Source organism: Marmota marmota, unplaced genomic scaffold (genome assembly GCF_001458135.2).
Source record: "Marmota marmota marmota unplaced genomic scaffold, marMar, whole genome shotgun sequence".
Taxonomy (NCBI): Eukaryota; Metazoa; Chordata; class Mammalia; order Rodentia; family Sciuridae; genus Marmota; species Marmota marmota.
The window spans coordinates 2,520,183-2,541,348 of NW_026000207.1; the positions used below are offsets into that span (position 1 = coordinate 2,520,183).

Here is a 21,166-nt window from a genome sequence, read left to right on the forward strand (position 1 = left end):
TAATAAGACATAAATAAGCATTACCGGCTATTGTTACTTTGTTACGTACTTTTGTTACACTGAAGCAAGCTTCTCTCTTTAAGTCTGCACTAATGATGAATGATTCCCAAAATGAATGGGAAAATGGGGTGACCCAAAGGTACCCCGTAGGATCCCGTTTGTGTATTCAAAGTGCACGGAATGTTTCCTGAGTGCAATCTACATTGGAGCTCCTCAGCCAAGGGGTCTTCACACCCTAGGGGGGGTACTGGGCACTGCCTGTGGTCTGAATGTGTGTCCCGGATCCCTATGCTGAAGTTCTCTTATGCGGGGACATTAAGTCATGAAGGCTCCCCTCATGAATGGAATCTGTACTTTCATAAGAGACTCCAGAGGCACCCTCACCTCTTCCACTGCATGAGGACACAGCCAGAGGGTGACGTTGTGTCAGGAACAGCCCCCCTGCCAGACCCCAATCTGCTGGGGTTGGACCTTGGACTTCCTAACTTTTATCAGAACTGTGACAGACAATGCCATTGTTTATAATAGTGTAATGTTTATATTAATATAATGCCATTGCTTATAGTAACATAAACAAAAGCCCACCTAGTCTGTGGGCTTTTGTTTTAGCACCCAAATGCACTAAGACAGTCAGGAAACATCTTGGGTTGTTCAAACTGGGAGTGTGGGAGGTGTGTGGGGAGAGAGCTGCCGGGGTCCCTAGACAGAGCCCAGCAATGCTCCTCAGCACCCCGCCATGCCCAGGATGGACCTTTAACACAGGAATGGATCAGCCCCAGCCCCAAACAGCCGGGAGCCCAGGAGCGGATGCCCCATCGGGGAAATGTGCACCCCAGACCAAGCGTAGGGGATGCTGAGCTGGGGACTGGTTTGGAGGAGCTCTCGGAAGCCTTCTTAAAATTTCTGTCTCTCCCCCCGCTGCCCCGCCCTCTCCCAGGAGAGGATGTGCTCATGTATCCCTGTGCCATGACAAGTTACATTTTTTTTAAAAAAGGAAACAAAATAACAGCAAATGTATCCAGTCCAACCAAAGAAACAAAGACCTGCCTTTGAGTGCCCTCCTCCCTGAGGGTTCCTGCCTCCCCTCTCAGGGGGCTCCTGCGTCTGCCCTCTCTCCTCAGCACTTCCTTATCTCCCCACTGAACCCCAAGATTTGCTGTACTTGGCCTGCTTCGGAGATGCTGATTCCTCCCCAGGCTTCTGGGACGCAGCTCTCCTCCTTCTCTGGCTGCTGCCGGGACTTGTCCAGGGTCCCTTTCCTCTTCTTATCTCGCCAGGGTTGCTGGTCTCCGCTGCTCTGGCCCGGGCCTCGCCCTCCTGCATTTCGAAGCAGGACCAGCTAATTAATTTGTGGGGTCCACTGCAAAGGACAAGGTGGGGGTCCGTGTTGAAAGGATCAGGAAGAATGTCAAGTGGGTGAGCATTAAATCCAGCACAGGGCCCTTCTGAGCCCGGGACCCTGGGTGACCTCACAGGGCTCATGTCCAGGAAGTGCCCATGTACATCGGGATAACTTCTGATGGTCACTGCAGAAGGCAGGACACTTCCCCCAAAGATGCCCTTGCATTAGTCCCACGTCACATCCCATTGGCAGGTGGGATCTGGGTTATGGACCTGACATTAGGGATATTATCCTGGGGTGATGGTTGGTTCCGTTGTCCACTTGATGACCCTCCAGTCACCAGAGTAGCCATGGATAGGTGCCTGTGGATGTGGTTAACACCCACAATTCATTGACTCTAAGTAACAGGGTGACCCTTGAGAGATGTTGGTGGTACTCATGGTTGAGCAAAGCAGAGCTTCCCCCGCCTCCGACTGTCACCGTGCCCGGCTTAGTGTACCTGAACAACAGGCCGCAGGCAGCAGGGCAGTGCTCGGATGCTGGAGAGCACTCAGCAAACCCCAGACACCTGAGGCTGCCTGAGGCATGCTTCCATTGACACAGGTCCTCACAGGCTCACCAGAACAGGTGACCCACGCAGTCAGAACCTGACCACTGGTCTCTGGAGCTCGGGGGGGGGGGGAGTGGCTGCTCAGCATGAGGGAATGTTTTGGATCTAGACAGAGATGGAGGCTCTTCAAGGGTGTGAAAGTACCAAATGCCACTGTAATTCACCACGGAGCTGGTGAATTTTATGTCATATGAATTTGACATTAATAAAAATCGCTAATTTAGGTTCATGTTTTTATCTCCATTACTGAGTTTTTGGTGACCACCTCTGTCCCTAAGACTTTGCTCAGGGTACTGAGCCCAGGCCTGCTCCAGTCCCTCCCCACTCAGGTCCACAGGGAGCTAATGCCTGCACCTAACCCTGCCCGGACCCAGGCTCAGCTCCCAGCTGCCTTCAGCCTGGCCTCTCAGGGCAAACTGAAATCCACCTTGTGGGAGTCCCTGTGTGTCGCCCGGTCTCTGGCCTCCCTGTCTCTTTCCTGACCCTCCCCACCGCTCAAGGGCTAGCCTCACAGACCTGCGTGATCCCTGGGAGGTCCCCAGGGTCCCCGGCTCAGAAGGGTCTGGGGCTGGAATTGATGCTGACCCCTTGGAAATTCTTCCTGATCATTTTGATCATGGGCCCCATCTTGTCCTTTGTACTAGACCTCACAAATTAAGAGGCTGGTCCTGCATGAAAATGCAGGAAGGGCAGAGGTCTGGGACAGAGCAGGTGACACACGCAGTCAGAACCTGCTCTAAAATCAACTCCTCTCCTTTCCCCCAACTTCAGCCCAGCCTACCTCTCCACTGGGGCAGTCTCCCACCCTGTCCTCCACCTGGGCCTCCACTTCCCCCTCCAGTAGCCCAGCCTCTCACACGGGCCTCCCTGCTTCCCTCTGAGCCTGCTTCCTCCCAGGAACCTCTGCTCTCCCAACTCTCTTCACCATAAACAGATGCTCACAGTGATGGAATGATCTTTCTATGGAGGGTGGCTTCAGTCAGGGACAGTTGTCTAGGGGGTGCCCCACAGCAGGGCTCAAACTGTCCCTCTGCAGACCCTTTCATTCTTCTGCTGGTCTTAGTGACTCTCTCTCTGTCTCTCTCCCTCTCCCAATCTGCACACAGGCACTCCCCCACCAGCTGCAATCTGGAAGAAATTACTCTAAATTACTGCTAAACAGCCAGACTTCCCCAGTGTCAGGAAATTCCAAGCTGGGCAGTGGGAGGGCCCAGCGCATCCACCCCCAGCCCTCTGCGTGTAGAGCACACCCAGTCCTGGCCTCCTGCCCCAGAGCCAGCGGAGGGGCCTCAGCTCTTGCACCACTGCTTCCTAGTCCTTTAAATCCTGGAGGCAAACTTTTTGGGGATAAGGAACGCTGGGAGGGGCTTGTGGCTTAACCCTCTCTGCCCAGGAACAAGGAACAGAGCCAGACGGAGAACTAGGTGTGACTTGGCTCCTGCTTGGACTCCTTCCATGGCCCCCGAGAGGGGCTGACGGTTCTCCTGCAGGTAAAGAAGAAAGCCTATGCCAGGGCTTGCTAGGGTGGGCTAGGACTGGGCCTGGACCCTGGGTCTGAGGGAGGAGGCTGGGCCTGGACCCCTGGGTCTGAGGGAGGAGGCTGGGCCTGGACCCCTGGGTCCAGGGAGGGGGTCTGGGTCTGGACCCCTGGGTCTGGGGGAGGAGGCTGGGCCTGGACCCCTGGGTCCGAGGGAGGAGTGCCCCCCTCCCCTACAGGAGAAATAAGAAAGCTNCCCCTGTTCCCGCCTCTCCCTCGGGTCTGAGAACCAGTCCGGCGGGATCCGGAGCCGGTGGTTTCCGCCCTGTTGGGCAGAGGTGAGCCGGCGGTGCCCTCCACCCCTGCAGCTGGGTCGGGCCCTGCGGGGGGCAGGAAAGAGGGGGCGGCCGGTGGAGGGCCTGCAGCCTGGGCGGCCTGCTCTGGGCCTGTTTGGTGTGTCCCAAACAACAGCCCCTCTGTACGAGATGTGGCCAGTGACGAACTTTTTCCAAGCATGACCTCATCGCCCGCCCGAAGCCCTACAACCCTGCTAGGGGGCGATTAGAGCCCTTGATCTAGAGGACACCCAGGCTGGGAGGAGGGAGTGACTTGCCCAGGGTCTCTGGGGCTAGCTAGGAGAATAGGTGGCATTGGAAAACTCTTTCCTCATCTAAAATGAAAAAGAGAAAAGAAAACCACATACATCTAACGGTGCAAGGGCATGCTTGGCGTTTGTATCAGATTGAACCCGGGCAATTGCACAACCCCGTGGCTATAAGCATATGATATCATCCTTAGACTCGGGAGTTCATCTGCCTGGGTGCCAAATCTGCCCTGCAACATTTAGTCCTGTGTGACCTAGGGCAAGATACCCAGCCTCTCTGTATTGCAGCCATCACACTTCTGTAAAATGGACATTAGAATCTCAGTCTCCCCCTAGTTGGTTGTTTTGAGGATTAAATGAATTAGTTCATCCTGTGAAACACTTAGACCAGTGCTTGATCTAGAATAAGTGCCTTGGAAATAAAAGGCAAGTGTGGCCAGTGTGCTTCATGATGTGCCTGGTTTTCAGAGGGTAAACCCAGGGCTAGGCTGAGGAACTTGTTCAGGATGCCACCAAAAGGAAATGACAATCTGAGCCAAGCATGCATGATGTCAGAAACCACCATCTTAAAGCGCTACCCGGTGCTGGAAGGCAGCTACCTTGCCCCCGTGTGGCACTAGGACAACGGGCGCCCTGAAAAGGGGGCAGAGGGAGCTGCAGGGGAGTGGTGAGTTCAAGAGGAGCAGGCAGTGGAAGGAGCCCTAGCAGGACTCTGGAGTCCCACAGAGCTGGCTTTGTGAGCTTAGGCAAGTCAGGGGTCCTCTTCTGGCTGGTTTCCTTCTCTGGGACCTGGGGGAATGACCCGAGGTGGACTCCCTTCAGCCTTTCTTAAACATTTCACTGAGTGCTGCTACTACGCTCAGATTGGGATTGGCAGCATCTCACCAATCCTTGCCAAAAGACTCTGAAGTATTATATTCGTATCATTCCATTTCCCAGATGAGGAAATGATGTGGGAAAGGCTAAGCAGTTTACCCAGGGCTTCACAGCCCTGGGCACAGCCACAGCCTACCCTGGGTGGCTGGCTTCCTGATCCACCTTTCACCCCCAACTCATGCAGAGCCAAGTGCTGAGATAAAGGGCACTGCTTGGCACCTAGAGAGGACCTTTAAATTATGGACGGAGATCCTTTAATGAGTTGATCATTTAAAAATAAAATGTTAAAAGAGAATGGATCAGAGTAGTTACCATGATGTAAGGACTGCCTTATTTCATAAAGATTTTGTTTCTTTTATAGGGGAGGAGGGAAGAGTGGTTGCATGCTGGGTTACAATAAAGGTGTATTTATTCATGTAGGTTAAGGTTGGAGAAATGTGATAAATACTGGGGAGATGGCAAATCAAGACCGGTTTCCCCAGAGGGAAAAAAATGCAAAGTGTGTGTGTGTGTGTGCGTGTGTGTGTGTAGGGCAGTACTTAGAATACATCCATCTAAACTATTTAAAGTTCTTTCTGCTGTACTTTTTTCCACACTATTGCTGATATACCCCAGAATCCTGGTCACTAAAAACAATGTTGGCTGCATTGTTTGGTCATTCGGTTTTACCAAGTCTTATCTTTGTTCTACACTGTTTCACACTTGTTTGGGGAAACATTTTCCCCCAATACTAGCCTACTAGCTCTGCCAACTGGCTAACATCTCTCCCCCCCCCCCGCCCAGTACTGGAGATTGAACCAGTGGATGCACTACTGCTGAGCTCTCATTTTTATTTATTTATTTTGAGGTGAGGGTCTGACTAAGTTGCTAAGGCTGGCCTTAAACTTGGGGTCCTCTGCCTCAGCCTCTGTCATTGCTGCACGCAGTTACAGCTGGCACAATTATAAATATTGTTTTATTTAATGGAGCTTTGCTATGTGCTCTGTAAGGAAAGCAGTATTATTTCATCCACTTTATAGATAGGAAAACAGAAAGATTAATAGATCTCAATTCATATAGTTGGCAAAGGGCAGGGCTTCGATTGAAACAACAACAAAGGCTTTTCATCATAATAACTGTGACTGTGAAAACAAAGTCCTTCCCAGGAGTTCCATAAAAAACTGCCCAGTTCCAGGACATGGCGGAGGCTGGCTGCACTTCCGTTTGCTGTCCAATCCCAAAGAGCAAGAGTGCACCTAGTCTACAGTTCTCAAGCAGCTGGCTTCAAATATGTGTCGTGCTGCCATTTTTAACCCAAGAGGGGTTCGAATTATTAGTTTTTTACAAAGTATGAGGATTGTATTGTTAGGTCATGGTCTCTCAAACCACATCATTTAAATTACAAAACGCTGTGCAAATATTAGCATCCCCCAACCCCCAAACCTCCCCAATTAGAACTTGCTATGGCTTTTGTGCCTCTTCGTGTGTCGCGCGTATGTGTGTGTGTGTGTGTACACTAAACCTGCCTTCCCTAGTGGACAAAGTAGGGCCTGTCTGCAAGGATGGGTCCTGGGGAATCTCCAGACTCATCTAGCTGGAGTTTCTACCTGTCAGGTTGGGAAGCATTGTGCAGGGAATGTGGAGGAGCTTCTTTCTGCCTGACCTACAGGAAAGTTCTAATATCAGTTCTCAGGACAATCAGCAGAGCGCCTTGCGCATTTTGGAGTAAGGCAGGCCTAAATCTGAATCTGAGATTTGAGTCCAGGTATCTCTGACCTTGGACCTCTCAGAGCCTCAGTTTCCCCACCTGTAAAATCTGAATAATCACCCTACCACCACCCTGTCCTAGCGAAGAGCATCCTTCGCGAGGACCGCACGGCTGCGGGGCAGGGCTGGGCAGGGCTCCCAGAGATGCGGCGCTGACCGCCTGTGACCCCACAGATGCCGGTGCTGAAGCAGCTGGGCCCCGCACAGCCCAAGAAGAGGACCGAGCGCGGCGCGCTGTCCATCTCGGCGCCGCTCGGCGACTTCCGGCACACACTGCACGTGGGGCGTGGCGGCGACGCCTTCGGGGACACCTCCTTCCTGAGCCGCCACGGCGGCGGACCACCCTCCGAACCCTGCGCTCCGCCCGCCCATCGGCTCCCGCCGACCCGCTGCTGTCCTTCCACCTGGACCTGGGCCCCTCCATGCTGGACGCCGTGCTGGGAGTCATGGACGCGGAGCGCGCCGCGGCCGTCAAGCCCGACGTGGACGCGCGTCTCGAGGCGCAGCACCCCAGGGCCCGCTGCCGCCCCAACGCCGACCTCGAGCTGGACGATGTCATTGGTCTGTAGGCGTCAGGTTCCCCGCGCCCTCCCTACCGGCACCCCACTTCTGCGCACATAAAACGGCTAAGGTTTGCGCCCGGGCTCTGTCTGTTCACTTTGGCGGGTAAGGGGAGAGGAGAAGAAAAGACTGTGGGGCCCCAGTACTTGAGAGTTGTGCTTGTCATCCAGACTAGGTCGATGATTGGCAAGTAATGGTGAGATGCGGCTCCTTTAAGGGCCCCCGAGGCGTGGCCAGGCCGTTCCTGGCCTTAGGGAGCCGGGCGCGAACCGGCCGCTCCTACTGCCTCTTTCATTCATCAAATGTTGACCGAGAAACACTGCCCCCGGGTCTAGGTGCCGGGCCTCAGACGCAGCCCCGGCGAGGCTGCAGAATACCGAGGCCTGGCAGCCACTGCGGCCTTGCCCCGAGCGTCTCAGGTGGCCCCGACAGGGTGGGGCCACCATTTATTCTGGGAGTGGTCGCAGAGGGAAACAACTGGGTACCCCTTTGGAGCCTCAAGGGGCGTGGTTCCGGTGCAGAGGGCCAAGTCCTCAAATGATGGGTCGCCCAAGTCTGGGCACAAACTTCAGCCTGAGCCTGTAGGCGTCTGGGGACCTTTGAGTTCCCAGAGGCGCAAGACTGCACCTGCGAATGCTGAACTGCGGGTGGGGCCAGGCTCCCTCCGGCCGGCTCTGAGGCACAGGGGGTCGGAGTAGGGGTGTCCACCGCTGGCCTAGGGGCGGGGCCGGGAGGCTTAGGGAACCCCAGACGGGAGGCAAGTGTAAATCACCCTGGGGGCGGGGCCAGTCCCTCCAAAACCTCCCAGGGGGCGGGGACATGCTGATCAACCAACTGGGGGCGGAGCTCTGTAAATCAGAAGGACTAGGTGCCCGGGACAACGGGGGCTAAGGTACCGGGTGTGGTGCGGTCGCCAGCGGCTAGAGCCAAACTCCAGCGCGGCGCCGTGCCAGCAGGGATCCCTTGAGACCTCAGCACCCACGGCGATGGCCGGGCAGCCAGGACTGCTGCCGGAGGGCGCCAGCGAGGACCCCGCATCCCCGCCAGCTTGCCGCTTCTTCCTGGAGGGCCGCTGTCGCTTCGGCGCCCGCTGCCGCCAGCCGCACCCCGGCGCCCAGGCGCCGCCTGGCCGCGGGGCACAGCCGGAGACGGGGACCAAGAAGCCGCCGCTGCGCACTGCCGCGGCCGTCATCCAGCGCATCCGCTGGGACCCGCGCTCGACCCCGCCGACTTCTCGGTGGGCTACGTCGACCGCTTCCTGGGTGTGCGCGAGGAGCCCTTCAGCGCCTTCTGCTGGGACGAGCCGCTGGCGGCGCTGGGGCCGGGCGTGCTGGCCGTGCCGCAGCACCGCGTTCGCTACTTCCGCTTCCGCGGCCGCCTGGTGTGGGACCGCGCCTCGCGCACCGACCTCGTCTTCGGCTCGGGATCAGCGGCCGGCCGGGGCCCCACCATCCTGGACGCACTTGATGGCGAGGACGCACAGGAGACCCCGGACCACGAGAGAACCTGCGAGGCCCCAGCGGGGCGGGAGAGCCAGGCTGCTCCCGAGGGAGCGAGCAGAAACCCGGACTGGACGGAGCTCCGGGAATCCGACCTGGAGAAACCAGGAAGAGAGTGCGAGACAGCCACGGAGCCGCGGCCGAGCGGGACCACCGACGCGGGACCATCAGTCCCGAGGAGGCATCTCGCAGAAACAGAGAGGGCAATAGGGGCGTTGAAGGCAATAGCGCCCCCCGGAGCCACAATGCTACCAAGCAGGGAGGTGCAGTCGCCGGCAGCCCCAGGAATGTCTGTTGGGGAGATGGATATGGAGTGGGGTGTAGAGGACTGGCCAGAGGACGGTGAAAGGGACTGGCCAGCTAGAGCTGTGGCCCCTCGCCAACCCCGCCCTACACATTTCGTGGCCCTCATGATGAGCGATCTGGGGCTGCAGGCAGAAGTAGCCAAAGCCCAGGAGCGCCTGGTCCAAGTCGACCCGTCCTGTGCTGCCTTCCTGGTGCCCACACATGCCCTGCACCTGACACTGGCCCTTCTTCGGCTGGCAGGCCCAGGGGAGGAGGCAGCCGCAGTCGGGGCTCTGAGACGGGCCCTCTTGGCCCCAGGGCTTCAAGCACCCTGGCAGCTTCGGTTTAAAGACTTAGTGCTCCTGAGCCACCATGTACTTTGTGCCCCACCGTCCCCCACACTGGAAGGCATGGCCCACGTGCTCAGCCAGAGGCTGGAGGCAGAGGGGCTGAGAGTGCTGTGGCCCCGGGGGGGATTACATCCCCACCTCACCCTGGCCAAGGTGCCCCATGGCTCCCAAGTCCACCTCCCAGAGCCCAGGTTCCGCCTGGACCAAGAGCTGCAGAGCCAGCCCCTGGGGCGAGTCTGGCTGTGCCGCATGGGGAAGGCAGGTAGCACCTACCAGTCCCTAGCTGACATACCCCTGGGGCCACACACTGAATCCACACAGTGAAGGGGGACACAGGCCAGGCAGAAAGGACAGTGCTTGTGGGGTTGTGCTCTCTCTCTGTTTAATTTTGGTATCTCTCAAGCTTCCAAATGGTGCTCAGTGCTCCAAGGAAAGAATGAAGGAGGGGAAGGGAAGGGAAGGAGGGGAGGGAGGCAGAGGAGGGACATCTGGAAAAAAAGCAGCCTGACAGTCCAGCTGTTTGCAAACTCATAGCACATCCTCCAGTTACATGGCAGAAGAGGAAGGGAGGACCGAAAAGAAAAGGGGAGGAAGAAGAAAAAATAACTTAAATAAACACACACACAAAGAAAAGAGAAGGAAACATGACGTGAGCTGGTGATCCATGAAGGCGGGAGGGAGGGAGGGTGACCGGTTTACCTGTGCTGAGCCAGGGAGGACTGGGAGCAGGAGGGGAGGGAAAGGGAAAAAAAAATCAGAAGAAACATTGGGGGCGAGGAAGGAGGGGACACGGAGACAACTTAATACAACTTGAGACGAGGCGGCCCGGCCGGCAGGTCCCGCGATGGCCTCCGGAGTCCTCAGTGCGGTGTGGTGGCGCTGGTCTGGTGGTGGTGGTGGAGGAGATGATGGCGTTGGCATTTCTGGGGTGAGGGGCCAAGGGCGGGGCATAGTCTCTAAGCAGCTCCCCTCACCCCAAAACACTGAGGCCCCAGAGGGCTGGGCAACAAGAGTCTGTGAAGAGGCAGACGAGGCAGCGGGCGTGGGCTGGTATGCTGGTGACCCCACTGCAGGCGGGCGCGGGCTGGACGGCCTGTCTTCTTTCCGCTGGCCCCCCGGCATGGGATGGGCCAGCGCGCCGGGTCGGGTACCGGAGTAGAAGCTCGAAAGAGAGAGAGAAAAAACACTGAGACAGCATTAGTGGAGGTGAAAAGGGGACAGACAAGCCTGCAGACCATGTCCCCAACCTCCATGGCCCCCCCCTCCCCAACCCGTCCCTCTGAGGCAAAAAATAAAAATGTAGAAAAATCTCTGTACAGACTCCCCGGTGGGAAACGGGGGCAGGGATGGCGGCTCTTCCTGGAGCCCACTCCCCACAAATTAATTTACAACCCAAGTCCATGGCTCAAAAACAAAATCCGCAAAGGTGGCACTGGGGGCCCCAGCCCCTGCCCCCGCCCCATCCTCGCTGGGTGCTCAGAAGGCTGGCAGCTGCGCCAGGCTGAGGCGACAGTCGATGCTGGAGTTGTCCGGGCCCGTGTAGGCCAGGCCCAGGGGCTCTAGGAAGGCCCGGCAGGCGGCCTCGCCCTCGAAGGCCAGCTCGGCCTGCAGGTAGGAGACTGGCAGCGCAGGGCGGAAGCTACGAGACAAGAGGAGAGAGTGATGAGGCCGCTGGCGAGTGGGCAGGGAGGGCCCCACAGGCAGGGAGCGGGTGCCCCCAGCCGGGCACCCAGAGTGTTGTTCCTCGGCACAATCCCTGCTGGCTCCCCCTGCACCTCCCAGCCTCCCCCCCACTGGGGCTTGGGGGAACCTGGGGTGAGGCTGGTGACCCCAGTCCCCAGTGTGCCCCCCCTTGCCCTCACTTACCTGTCCAGGAAGGAGAGGGGACAGGAGGGGAAGGGCCCAGCTGGCTCCTCCACTGGCTGAGGGGCAAGAGCCAGACAGGGAGTAGTGCGTGGGCATGGGAGGGCCAACAGTGCTACCTGGGGAGCCCTTGCTGCTGCCCTATGGGTCAGAGTGCCCCCGGAAGCTGGGCACAGGTGCTTGGCCAACACTCATCCACAGACCCCTAACATAATGACTTTTGGTTCCAATTATGCTACACTACTCATTGTACATGTGTTACAGTGCCAGGAAACAGCTGTCCAGAGCTGCCTGTGAGCTCTACAGACTGTCACTCTGCCTGACAGGCACAGGAAGCAGCACCAAGTGAGCCAGAGGCACTACATATTGGAAAAGGGTCTGCCTGCAAAGCCCTGCTTCCTGTGGCCCTAGGACAGGACAGCCTGCTCATCTGCCACCTGAGCTGACCTCCCAGTCCCTGCAGGGACATGGCTCTGAGGTCTGCCTGCCAGGAAGAGCTGTGCCAACTTCACAGGGGGAAGGCGCTGAGAGAATAAGGTCAACCATAGGCCAGAGCCCCACCTACAAGGGCCATTCCTGGTTATGCTGCCATGGCCATGGCTGAGTATCTATAAATTAATAAGGAAACAATCACTTGCCAATCACACCCCGTGTGCAGCAGTACAGCTCAAGGGCTGCCCACCAAGGGGCCCATCAGGCCACACGGGGCTGAGCCCCCTGACTCCCTCCCCAGCTAGTGACCACATCCCTGGCATGGTGCCCACAGTCCCTATTGTGGCTCAGCCTCTCCCTTACGCAGGCTTGACTGGAACTAGATCCCAGAATGGGTTTCCTGAACTTCAAGCTGATGGTGCGCCCCTTACTCCGAGCCATCCTAGTTGCCACCCTGTTGCCTTCGTGAGGAAGGCCAGACTACCTTGCCTGGTGTTCAGGCTGCCAGACCAGGACTCCTCAACCCGAGGCAAGACTGACACTGGGCCTGGATGACTGCAGGGTATCCTGTACACCAAAATGTGGAGCATCCTCCCCTGGCCTCTGTCCCCCAGATGCCAGGTGCATCCTCCTTAGTGTGACAATCAGAAATGTCTCCTGATGGTGCCCAATGTCCCCTGGGGGCATCTCAACTCCAACTGAGAACAGGGAGTCTACACATGAGTCAAACATGGCTTCCCCAGGCCAAAAGAGTAAGGCACACACTCTGTCAGCAAGACCTGCCCAACCGAGGCCTTTCGGCAGCACCCCAGTGTGGCTGGCCCTCACCACACCTATCCTCCAACCCGTCTGGCATTCCCAAAGAAGCTGAGTAGAAGCAGGGCCTGTCTCAGTGGAAGAGAGGCCCCCAGCACCCCCCCCCCCAGTTCATCTCTAGGCCAGGAGCAAGTAAGGAGTACAATGGGTGGGCAGAGGCCCTGGAAGGGGTGCCAAGAACCCGGAGAGAAGTGAGGATGACCAGGTCCATGGTGACATGAACAGGAGAGAAAGAAAGACACAGAGAGTGGGAAAGAGAGCTGGGAGTATTGAGGTAAGAGGTGGAGAAGAGACAGAAGAGGGCCAAGGACTGTGGTGTGAGGAGGAAAGCAATGAGGTGAGTACAGGAGGGTGGGGAGATGAGTAGCAGATGGGACTGGAAGGCCAGGGGCGAGTGGAGGGCATTGGCCTGGCAAGGCCACAGTACAGAGGGCAGGAGAGCACAGCGCCACGTACGTTTTGATCATTGCCTTGAGGGCAGCCCTGCGCTCCCGGTCTGCAAACTTGTCCACGAGGTAGCCAGACATGCAGGGTGCATGGCAGTAGAGCCGGAAGAAGCGGTGGTAGTTGCCCAGGGCCCATGCTGCCCTCAACGCCAACGCGTGGGCCACACAAGGGTCTGCCTTCAGCTCCCGTGTGAGGTACGCCAGCTCTGTGGTGATGTCTGGGCCGAAGACACACATGTCAGGTGGCAGGGCACCACCTGCGCACGGTGTCCTCCCACCTGGGGCTGCGCTCCCACCTCCAGAGTTCTTGGTGAAGATGTAGTAGAGGATCCTGTAGGCAGTAAACTCGCCCACGTTGCCTGGCAAGTTCTCAGCATACAACGACTTGAGCTGTGTCTGGCACTGGTTAAACTCTTCGTGGTCACCCTGAGGGCAGGGGCATGGAGGAGCATGGTAAGGCCCAGGCAGGTGCAAACAGCTAGCTGCTAGGGAGGAAGCGGTAGGCCTTCACCAATCACCCACCTTCTCCAAGGCAATGCGGGCATGGGTCTCATATACCTCCACCGTGAACTCTGTGCGGATGCCTTGCACCTGGGCCAGGGGGAGAGCAGGAGTTGCACGGGGCAGGGAGAATCGGCAGGGCAGCCTACAAGGGTCCCTCCCAGTGTCCACCTCACCGTCAAGTCCTGCCGGATGGACTTCATCTGCTCACAGGCAAAGGCGTAATCCTGCTTCTCCTTCCAGTGGGACTTCACCATGCACAGCGACTTTTTCAAAACCTAGCAGGGAATCGAATCCAAACTCAAGAAGGGATGGCGCAGACATGTCCAGGCCATCCCCCTTCCACTTGTGCGACAGAACATCAAACCCATGCTCGTGACTCCACTGCACCGCAAATGAGCAAAGACGTACACACGCCAAAACAGACCACCCCTCGGCTCCTGCACACACAGGGCCTAAGTGCCTTCTCCTGTGGCCACCCAGCTCCACTACGTGCATGGTACAGACTGTACTCTCTGACGCACAGGGAGGGGGCCAAGGCGCAGGGAGGCCAAGTAATCCTCCGGCAAGGCTGTGAGTCCTCAACGGCAGGGGCCCAGGCACAGGTCTGCCGTGAGTTCTCCTGGACAACAATCTGCCAGTGTGGCGACCCGCAGGGTGGAGGTCTTCCCATGGCCTGGGCCACACCCACACAGCCCGGCCCATGTCCTCTGCCACCCTCCTGAGGTTGGCCCCCCAGGCCTGGTGCCAGCACTTCATGGGGCAGACCTGCCCTGCTGGGGACTTACTGCCACAGGGCGCACGGTGGAAGGGTCAGGGGCGCAGGTGAGACGCAGGTAGTGCTTGGTGATGTCAGGGCAGGTGCCCACGATCTGCAGCTCCTGCCAGTCAGGGTCAGCCCCGCTGCTCTCCAGGCTGCTCATCTGCAGCACCAGGGGCTCAAGGCGCAGGCGGCGGGAGTGCCCGTGCTGAAAGCGGGCTGCCCGCTTCTGCTTCTTCAGCTCGCGCTCTGGGTCCTCACACTCCAGCGCTGCCATCTTTTTGCGGCTTCGCTTGCTAGGAGCCAGATCATGCCTGGGAAGAGACCAGGCGGGTGAAGGAGGCAGGCACCCCTGGCCACCTGGAAGCCCAGGCCTGGGACATAGCCCCACCCAAAGCCTTACCTCTTCCCACGCTGCGCCCTGCCTCGGCCCCGGTCCATGTGGGCCCCCCGACCTCCCCGGCCCTTGGGGGGTGGGTTCCTGCGGCCCACAGGGTGACACTCATTGCCCGAGTAGGAGCTGTCAGAGTCCGAGTGGGAGTCACTGCACAAGGAAGCAGGCGGGTCACGCCTCGAACAGTCCTTCCCAGCCACCCTCCAACCCAAGGCTGCGCACCTTCTCCGGAAGTGGCGGGTGGGGGACCTAGAGGAGGAGCGGGAGCGGGAGTCCGTGCTGGAGGAAGAGCTGTTGTCCTTCATGAAGACATTACGGTTGCCGAACTTGGCGAAGCTGCTGCCCCGGGCTCGGCCAGCACCCCCGGCCCCTGGCGTCCCTCGCTGGGACTGGGCACCCCCGCCCCTGGTCACTGATCCTGCCCCCCTGGGAGGGTGAAGGCTGCTAGGGGCCTCCCACCGCTTCTTCTTGGGGCTCTCAGGCACAGGCTCCCTGGTCAGCCTGAGGATACAGCAGGGCAGGGCATCACCAACCTGGCAGCCAACCAGCAGATCACAGACCGCTCACCCAGCCCAGGGCACCACCTCACAGGAAAGGCACTTACCCAGGCCATGTGGATGCCGTGGTGCAGGAAAGGGAGCAAGCCCAAGGTTCTTTGTGTCCAGGCTGTGCTCTTAACCACCAAGCAGTGCATGTCACCCCAGCCCACAGCTCTCCCCACCCTGGGACCCCGACCTTGGCCTCCTGGCCACTACCACACTACACCCTCCAACCCAGGACTTCATGCCCCGGGCTGCAGCTTTCTGGCTCATTTCTCTCTGGAGCTGCTGGCTCCTGGGCCCAGGTCTCCAGCCCAGTACTTGGGAGCTCTGCCCCTGCAGTACCACCCTCCCACCCAGACTGACCCAGGCAGCGGCTCCCGGCTCCAGTCGATGGTGTAGGCTGAGCCATCCTGCAACCGGGCCTGCAGCACCTCCTTGAGCAGCTTTTCTGTCCGGTCTTTGTCCTCCTCGGACTCGCAAGCAGTGAAGCATCGCTCCACATACTCCTTCATGTCCTGGGGCCAATCGTCAGGCTTCCCAGATAGGTTCCCACGGGTGGAAGGCCCGCTATGGGGAAGGCAGACCAGGACCCTCAGCCAGGAGGACCCGAAACCCAAGCAGACCCTCATGTGGCCACTCAGCTGGCAAGTGAGCCAGATACAACCTGAGTATTCCTTCCCTGCCTCACTTAGTGCTTGGGGCAACCCCAGGAATGAAGCTTCCCCCCTCTGGAGGAGCAAACGGCCTCTGGGAGGGAGCTTGCCAGAGCACAGACTGCATACAGCACAGAGGCAGGCATGGGAAAGAGGTGACCGTCACCTGTGGTTCTGGGCCTTCTCCGGATTGGGCTGGGGCCCAAAGCTGCTGTGCTGGCCCTCTGTACTGGAGCCAAAGCTTTGGCTGGTGACAGCAAAGGGCCGCTTCTGAATGTTGAACTTGAGACCTCCAGTCCCAGGGGCTGCTGTGAAGGTGGCAGACACTAGGGTTAGGCCCTTCCTCCCAGACACTCCTGGGGCTCCCCCGGAATGCAGAAGTGTCAACAGCAAAAGGAACCAGGCATTCGGGAACTGGAGAGGTCACACTCCAGAGAAAGGCCCAGGAAAAGCACACACACCTAGTTGGGAGCAGCTCCCCCCAGCCTCAGGACCACTCTGACACCCAGACAAGGGGCACCCTATGCATCTCACACCCAGGAGCTCAGAGCTCTAGGAGGGTCCCTACCCGCCACCCTCAGACTTCCCACAGCTTTGCCAACTTACGCTTCATGCGGTTCCATAGCTGCTGGCCCTTCTTGGGCTTAGTAGGCTCACTGTAGGTATGTGGCCCATAGGCCTGGCCTGCAGGGGGCCCCGCCTGGCTGTGCTGTGTGGCTGGAGCTGTTCCAGGCTGAGGCCCACTACTCAGAGAATGGGCCCCATGTGGGGGGTTGGAGGGCTGAGGGGGCTGGGCTGCAGGCAGCTGCTGTGGAGAGGCCTGATAAGCCATGCTTTCGTCCATGCCAGGGACTGGGGGCTGCAGAAGGAAGCAGGAACTGAAGGTGAGGGCCCCGCGCTCAGTCCGCATCCCCAGTGACTCCTGGGGTGAGTGCTCTGACTAACCACCCTTGGTGCGGCTGGGAGACTGAGAACAGGGAGAGCCTGAGCAAGTGTCTTGGGCCCCAGCTGTTGGCTGGCAGCTGTCAGCGTTCCTACTCTGAAGAGCGAGTCCCCAGCATTAACAGCCACTGGAAGCCCCCATTCTCCTGGTCTCTGACCTCGCACAACTAAGACCCATTTGACTACCAGTATTCCCAGGAACCCTCCCTACCTCAAACAGCTGACTGAGACATGAGAGTCACAAGGCTTCTAAGAAATCATATGGGGGTGAGAGAGCCAGAGTCAAACCAAGGTTTATCTGGCTCCCATGCACCATCCCTCCAAGCTGCACATTAAATGCAAAGCCAGAATGCAGATCTGTGTGTGCAGGCGTGTGCACGCATGTTGGGAAAAAGGGAAGACAGGCGCCACATGACAAATAGCTCCCACCCTCTTCCAATGCTGCAGCCCCTGGCCTTGCCCAAGCCCTACACCCACCCTAATTTCAAAATTATGCTTTGCTCTCCTCCTTCTTAGATCAGGAGTTGAGTGGCAGCAAAAAAAAAAAAAAAAAGAGAAATGGTGAACAGCCTAAACAGCAGAAGACTCTTTACTGCTGGCCCCTCAAAGCTGACATCCCTCCTCTAGCCGGCCTGGCAGCTGGCCAGGCATGGTGTTACCTGGTTCAGAGTCCCTTGGTGCTGGGGTGCCGATGGCTGCTGGGGCGTGGCTGAGCCATAGGAGCTGGCCATCCCATACTGAGAGGGGGAGCCGTAGCTCTGGTACATGCTCTGCCAAAGGCACAGGAGGAAGGGTTAATGGCAAGCTGTCCTTGTCCGCCTGTCTGCTGGGAACTGTGCACAATCTAAGCCTCTCTACTCATCTCTCACCCTTGTTCTATCCACTATACAAACACACCAAATCCTTCCTCATACGTCAAAGAAACAAAGGAAAAGTTAAACCTCTTTTGATCCCATGTCCCACTTATGACAGTTCTTACAAGCTCCATTCAACAAACACCACTGCCAACTCAATCCTAAATCCCGTGACAAAGAAACAAAAAGCAAAAACCCATGCTTTATAACAAACCCTGTGCTAGACACATGCACAGCGATAGGTGCAGACACGAAGCATGTTCTGTGTAGTATCACGAAGGAAAACAGAGTAAAGAAAAGGAACCCAGGTGCGAACCCTGCTCTAGGTAATGGTCTGGCAGGGAGCAGCTCTCTGAGGACACTTCTCAAGCAGAGACCTCCTCAGGAAAAGCACAGAGGAGAGAGCTACAGCAAAGCAAAGCATGGGTGGACTTGGTGTGTGCTCGTGTCAAGGTTTCACAGCAATAAGCAGAACTCGAAGAGGGGAGAGGTCAGAACCAGGCACGCAGGAGCCTGCAGGCCTTGAGGGCCATACAGGCCTTGCCTCATGGGCTGTGAGCTAGTGGGTTTCGGGCAGCATGCCTGTTCTCTCCACTCTATCAACCCCCCCTGGCCCACAACGAGGTGCCCTGCCCTGCAGAGGGCACTCACCATGGGATAGTAGTAGCTGTAGGGGTAGGCATAGTTGTATTGCTGGTACCACTGGTAGTACTGCTGTTGCTGCAAAGCCGAGGCTTCTGCCTGAGACACGTACTGCAAAACAGGAGCACCATGCCGTGAGCACTGGGCAGCAGGAGCCCATAGGCACCATGGCTCCCAGGAAGCCGGGCCTCTTTACTGATGGGTGTATGCCAAGGAGGGAACTAAGCCCATCTCTGTAAAGAGAACTTATCTCTGCTCTCAGACTTGGCACCTTTGAACCAGGAGCATGACTTCCCTCTTCAGGGCAACATCAGGCTCTGGCTGCCTCAAGGAAATAGACCTTTCCCCCCTCAGCTGATGTGGATAACAGAAAAACACCTGTTTTGCCCCCTCAGGGTACCCCATCCAAGTGCTACAGGTGGAAACCAGGCAGAGGCCCTCCCACAGCAAACCCCACGGGGTTCCCAGGCATGTGGCTTCTCACTTGTGCACCGGCCACAGGCCCATTGCTGCTGGCCTTGGAGCTGCCGGCAGCTCCTGCTTTGCTGATGCTAGCCAGGGCCTGGCGGGCCTTCTCCCACTCTGGGTTCTCATGCATGGGGGTGTCCATGCCATTCTCTCTGTTGGCGCCAGCCACCATGCTGTATTGAGAGGACCTACAGAAAGAGGACATTGAATCAGTTTGTTTTCCCATTGCACACAACTGGACAAGATGACAGGGGGCAAATAACAGGCCCTGGATCCCATACCTAAGCTCCCTAAATTTTCTAATTACACTATGAGTATAACCAGCTTTTGCTTCAGGGATCTCTGTGAAGGATGAAAGGCAATCATCTGCTTAAGGTGCCTAATCTGGGTCTTGCACACAGCTTTTTAAACAAAAGGGTAGCCAGTATCATAGAATTTAACATAGGCCTTGTACCTAGTAGGCCTCAGTGTTTTATGAATCGATGGATTCTGTCTAACACTACTCATGATCAGCAGGTTATAAGGCTTTTTGGAAAACAAACAAACAAACAAACAAACAAAAAAAAAAAAACAAGCAATTAACAGAAGGTCAATGACTGCATACTAAGTGTCAGAGGCTGCCTCCTCCCTACAGTTACTTGGAAGAATTAACAGTTCTCTGAAATGAAGGCGCAGAGGGGAAGACGTGCCTTGCCACACTACAACCCAGAGTGTAGTGTCCCTTTGTGTTTGGGGCTAGAAGTGCCCTACCCCAACCCCAAGAACTGCTATACCACTTTCCTCAGGCTGTATGAGATCCCACCCAAGGAGACACCCCTGAGCCTTGCTTCCATTGTCCCTCCCCGCTGGCCTCTGTCCCTCTACCCCACTAACCAATCCGTGCTACGTTGATCACCCACGTTGGCCGCCATCTGGACCTTGGGGTATAAGGGGTGGACCTCGGGAGCCAGACTGCTTTTTCACTATCTATGAGAGAAAGAATGAATTGGGAGATTCAAGAAACAGCAAGAAACATGTCATAAAACGAGCAAGAAAAGTAGGTGAACCCCGTGAGAAATCAGGCAGAAAAGGGGAATCTAAGAAGGAACCACTGGGGTAAAGAATGCGAGGGGGACTCTGGGTATGGAATGGAGGAGCTAGAGTATGAGCGGAAGGCTCTGGCCTCTCTGGAGTGCTCCAGGTGGAAAACAAGGAAGTTCCCCCCAAGGAAAAAGGCCTGAAGTCCACATTAGGAAAGGGGGATGTGAGGGAAACCCTGAGACAGGCAGGGGGAAGCCCAAAGGAGGGATGGGGGACCTCAGCCAAGGGTAGGGGATCTGAAAAGAATTCCAGAGAATACATGTTCTGAGAGGAAACAGGAGGAGGAGAATACTCCAACAAGCAAAGCTTGAGAGACCCTAAGGCTCAGAAGGTTGGAAAGAGGGAAGCCTTTCAGGGCACTGCAAAGAGGGAGCACCTGGACCTGGGAGAACACAGGAGAATGGAGGAAATTTCTAAAGGAGAAGATGATTCCTGGAAGTTCCCCTGAAAAGCGTGCAGAGACTAAGGATGCCATAGGGGACCGCAACGTAAGGAAACAGATTGTCAGGAAGCACCTAAAGGCTGATCTCTGAAGGTGCCCTGAGGGCAGAGAAGAGACCAGCACTGGAGGTTTCTAGAAGCAGAAGTAGGCGTGGGCCGGAAGGGGTGATCCCCTTGGTTGGGATCTGGACATGCTTTGAGAACACTAAAGAGGCCCCAAACATATTAAGAAAATCGTTAAGAGTCGGGTGGGAAATACTGGGAGAAAAGCAAAGAAACAAGGACTACGGGGCCTGAACTCCTGGAGAGGTTAACTGACTACTAAGATGAATCCCATCAGACACCCAGTCTTACAAGAAGTTGAAGGATCGGAAACAGGAGCCTGGAGCTGAGTAAAGTCTTACAAAGGCGAAGCCATTAAAAAAAGACCCAGAACCTGCGTGGAAGCAGGTGGGACACTGGAGAGGAGGTAGATCGGGGTGAGGGCTGGGGTCTGGAGACGGGCTACAGTGCGGGGCAGACGCGAGGCCGGCGATGATGCTGGTGGCACCTGGCGGTCCCGCAAGCTGCGAGGGCGAAGGACGCCGCCTTTGCCCGGGAAACGTCCCCCGCAGCCCGGCAGCCGTCAAAGGGCCTGGGGCCGCCGCATTCGACGCGCACGCGCGCGGGGCCTCCGCGAGTCCCCACCCCCGCGGCGCGCAAGCGCAGTGCCCGCCGCCGCCACACCCTGCCGACGCTCGCGCGGCGTCCGTTGGCCCGACGGCCAAGAAGGCCGCAGGGGCGCGGGGCGCAGAGCCAAAGGGAAAACGTCCCCGCCCTCCCACCGCTCCCCACACCAACCAGGACCGTTCGCTCCCGGGACTCGTCAGCAGCGGCCCAAGGCGGTAGCACTACGGCCGCGACAACGCTCGGCCACCCGGCTGGCTTCTGTCTTCTTTGGCTTCGACGTCTTGACCGTGGCGTCCTGACGTCATGCGGCGGC

General features: G+C 57.4%; 3 protein-coding genes across 11 annotated transcripts; 2 read left to right on the forward strand and 1 right to left on the reverse strand.

Annotated features, from left to right (window-relative positions):
* Positions 1-3,691: 3,691 nt before the first annotated feature.
* Cdc42ep5 (CDC42 effector protein 5) lies at positions 3,692-7,298 on the forward strand. The gene is given in 3 exon segments (XM_048791686.1): positions 3,692-3,767; positions 6,830-7,019; positions 7,022-7,298. Coding segments are annotated over 2 exon segments (393 nt in total). The 5' UTR covers positions 3,692-3,767; the 3' UTR covers positions 7,225-7,298.
* Positions 7,299-7,436: 138 nt separating this feature from the next.
* On the forward strand, positions 7,437-10,150 carry Leng9 (leukocyte receptor cluster member 9). The gene is given in 2 exon segments (XM_015505392.2): positions 7,437-8,431; positions 8,434-10,150. Coding segments are annotated over 2 exon segments (1,470 nt in total). The 5' UTR covers positions 7,437-8,202; the 3' UTR covers positions 9,675-10,150.
* Positions 9,708-21,163, reverse strand: Leng8 (leukocyte receptor cluster member 8). 9 transcript variants are annotated; one of them, XR_007343271.1, is made up of 18 exons: positions 21,025-21,163; positions 19,537-19,629; positions 18,680-18,851; positions 18,205-18,306; positions 17,359-17,469; positions 16,364-16,616; positions 15,924-16,065; positions 15,468-15,671; positions 15,167-15,235; positions 14,785-15,063; positions 14,572-14,712; positions 14,197-14,482; positions 13,585-13,686; positions 13,430-13,498; positions 13,204-13,333; positions 12,918-13,125; positions 10,325-10,989; positions 9,708-10,234 (listed from the first exon to the last, which is right to left on the reverse strand). XR_007343271.1 is itself a non-coding variant. In XM_015505376.2 (17 exons), exons 2-17 carry the CDS (start codon positions 19,572-19,574, stop codon positions 10,827-10,829), a joined length of 2,469 nt encoding a protein of 822 aa, XP_015360862.1. In that variant the 5' UTR covers positions 19,575-19,629; positions 21,025-21,163; the 3' UTR covers positions 9,708-10,826. The 9 variants fall into 9 exon arrangements, 8 of the variants coding, with proteins under 8 accessions (XP_015360862.1, XP_015360863.1, XP_015360858.1 ...); XM_015505376.2 differs by having other exon boundaries at positions 9,708-10,989; XM_015505377.2 differs by lacking the exon at positions 15,167-15,235 and having other exon boundaries at positions 9,708-10,989; positions 21,025-21,162.
* Between the last annotated feature and the right edge of the window lie 3 nt (positions 21,164-21,166).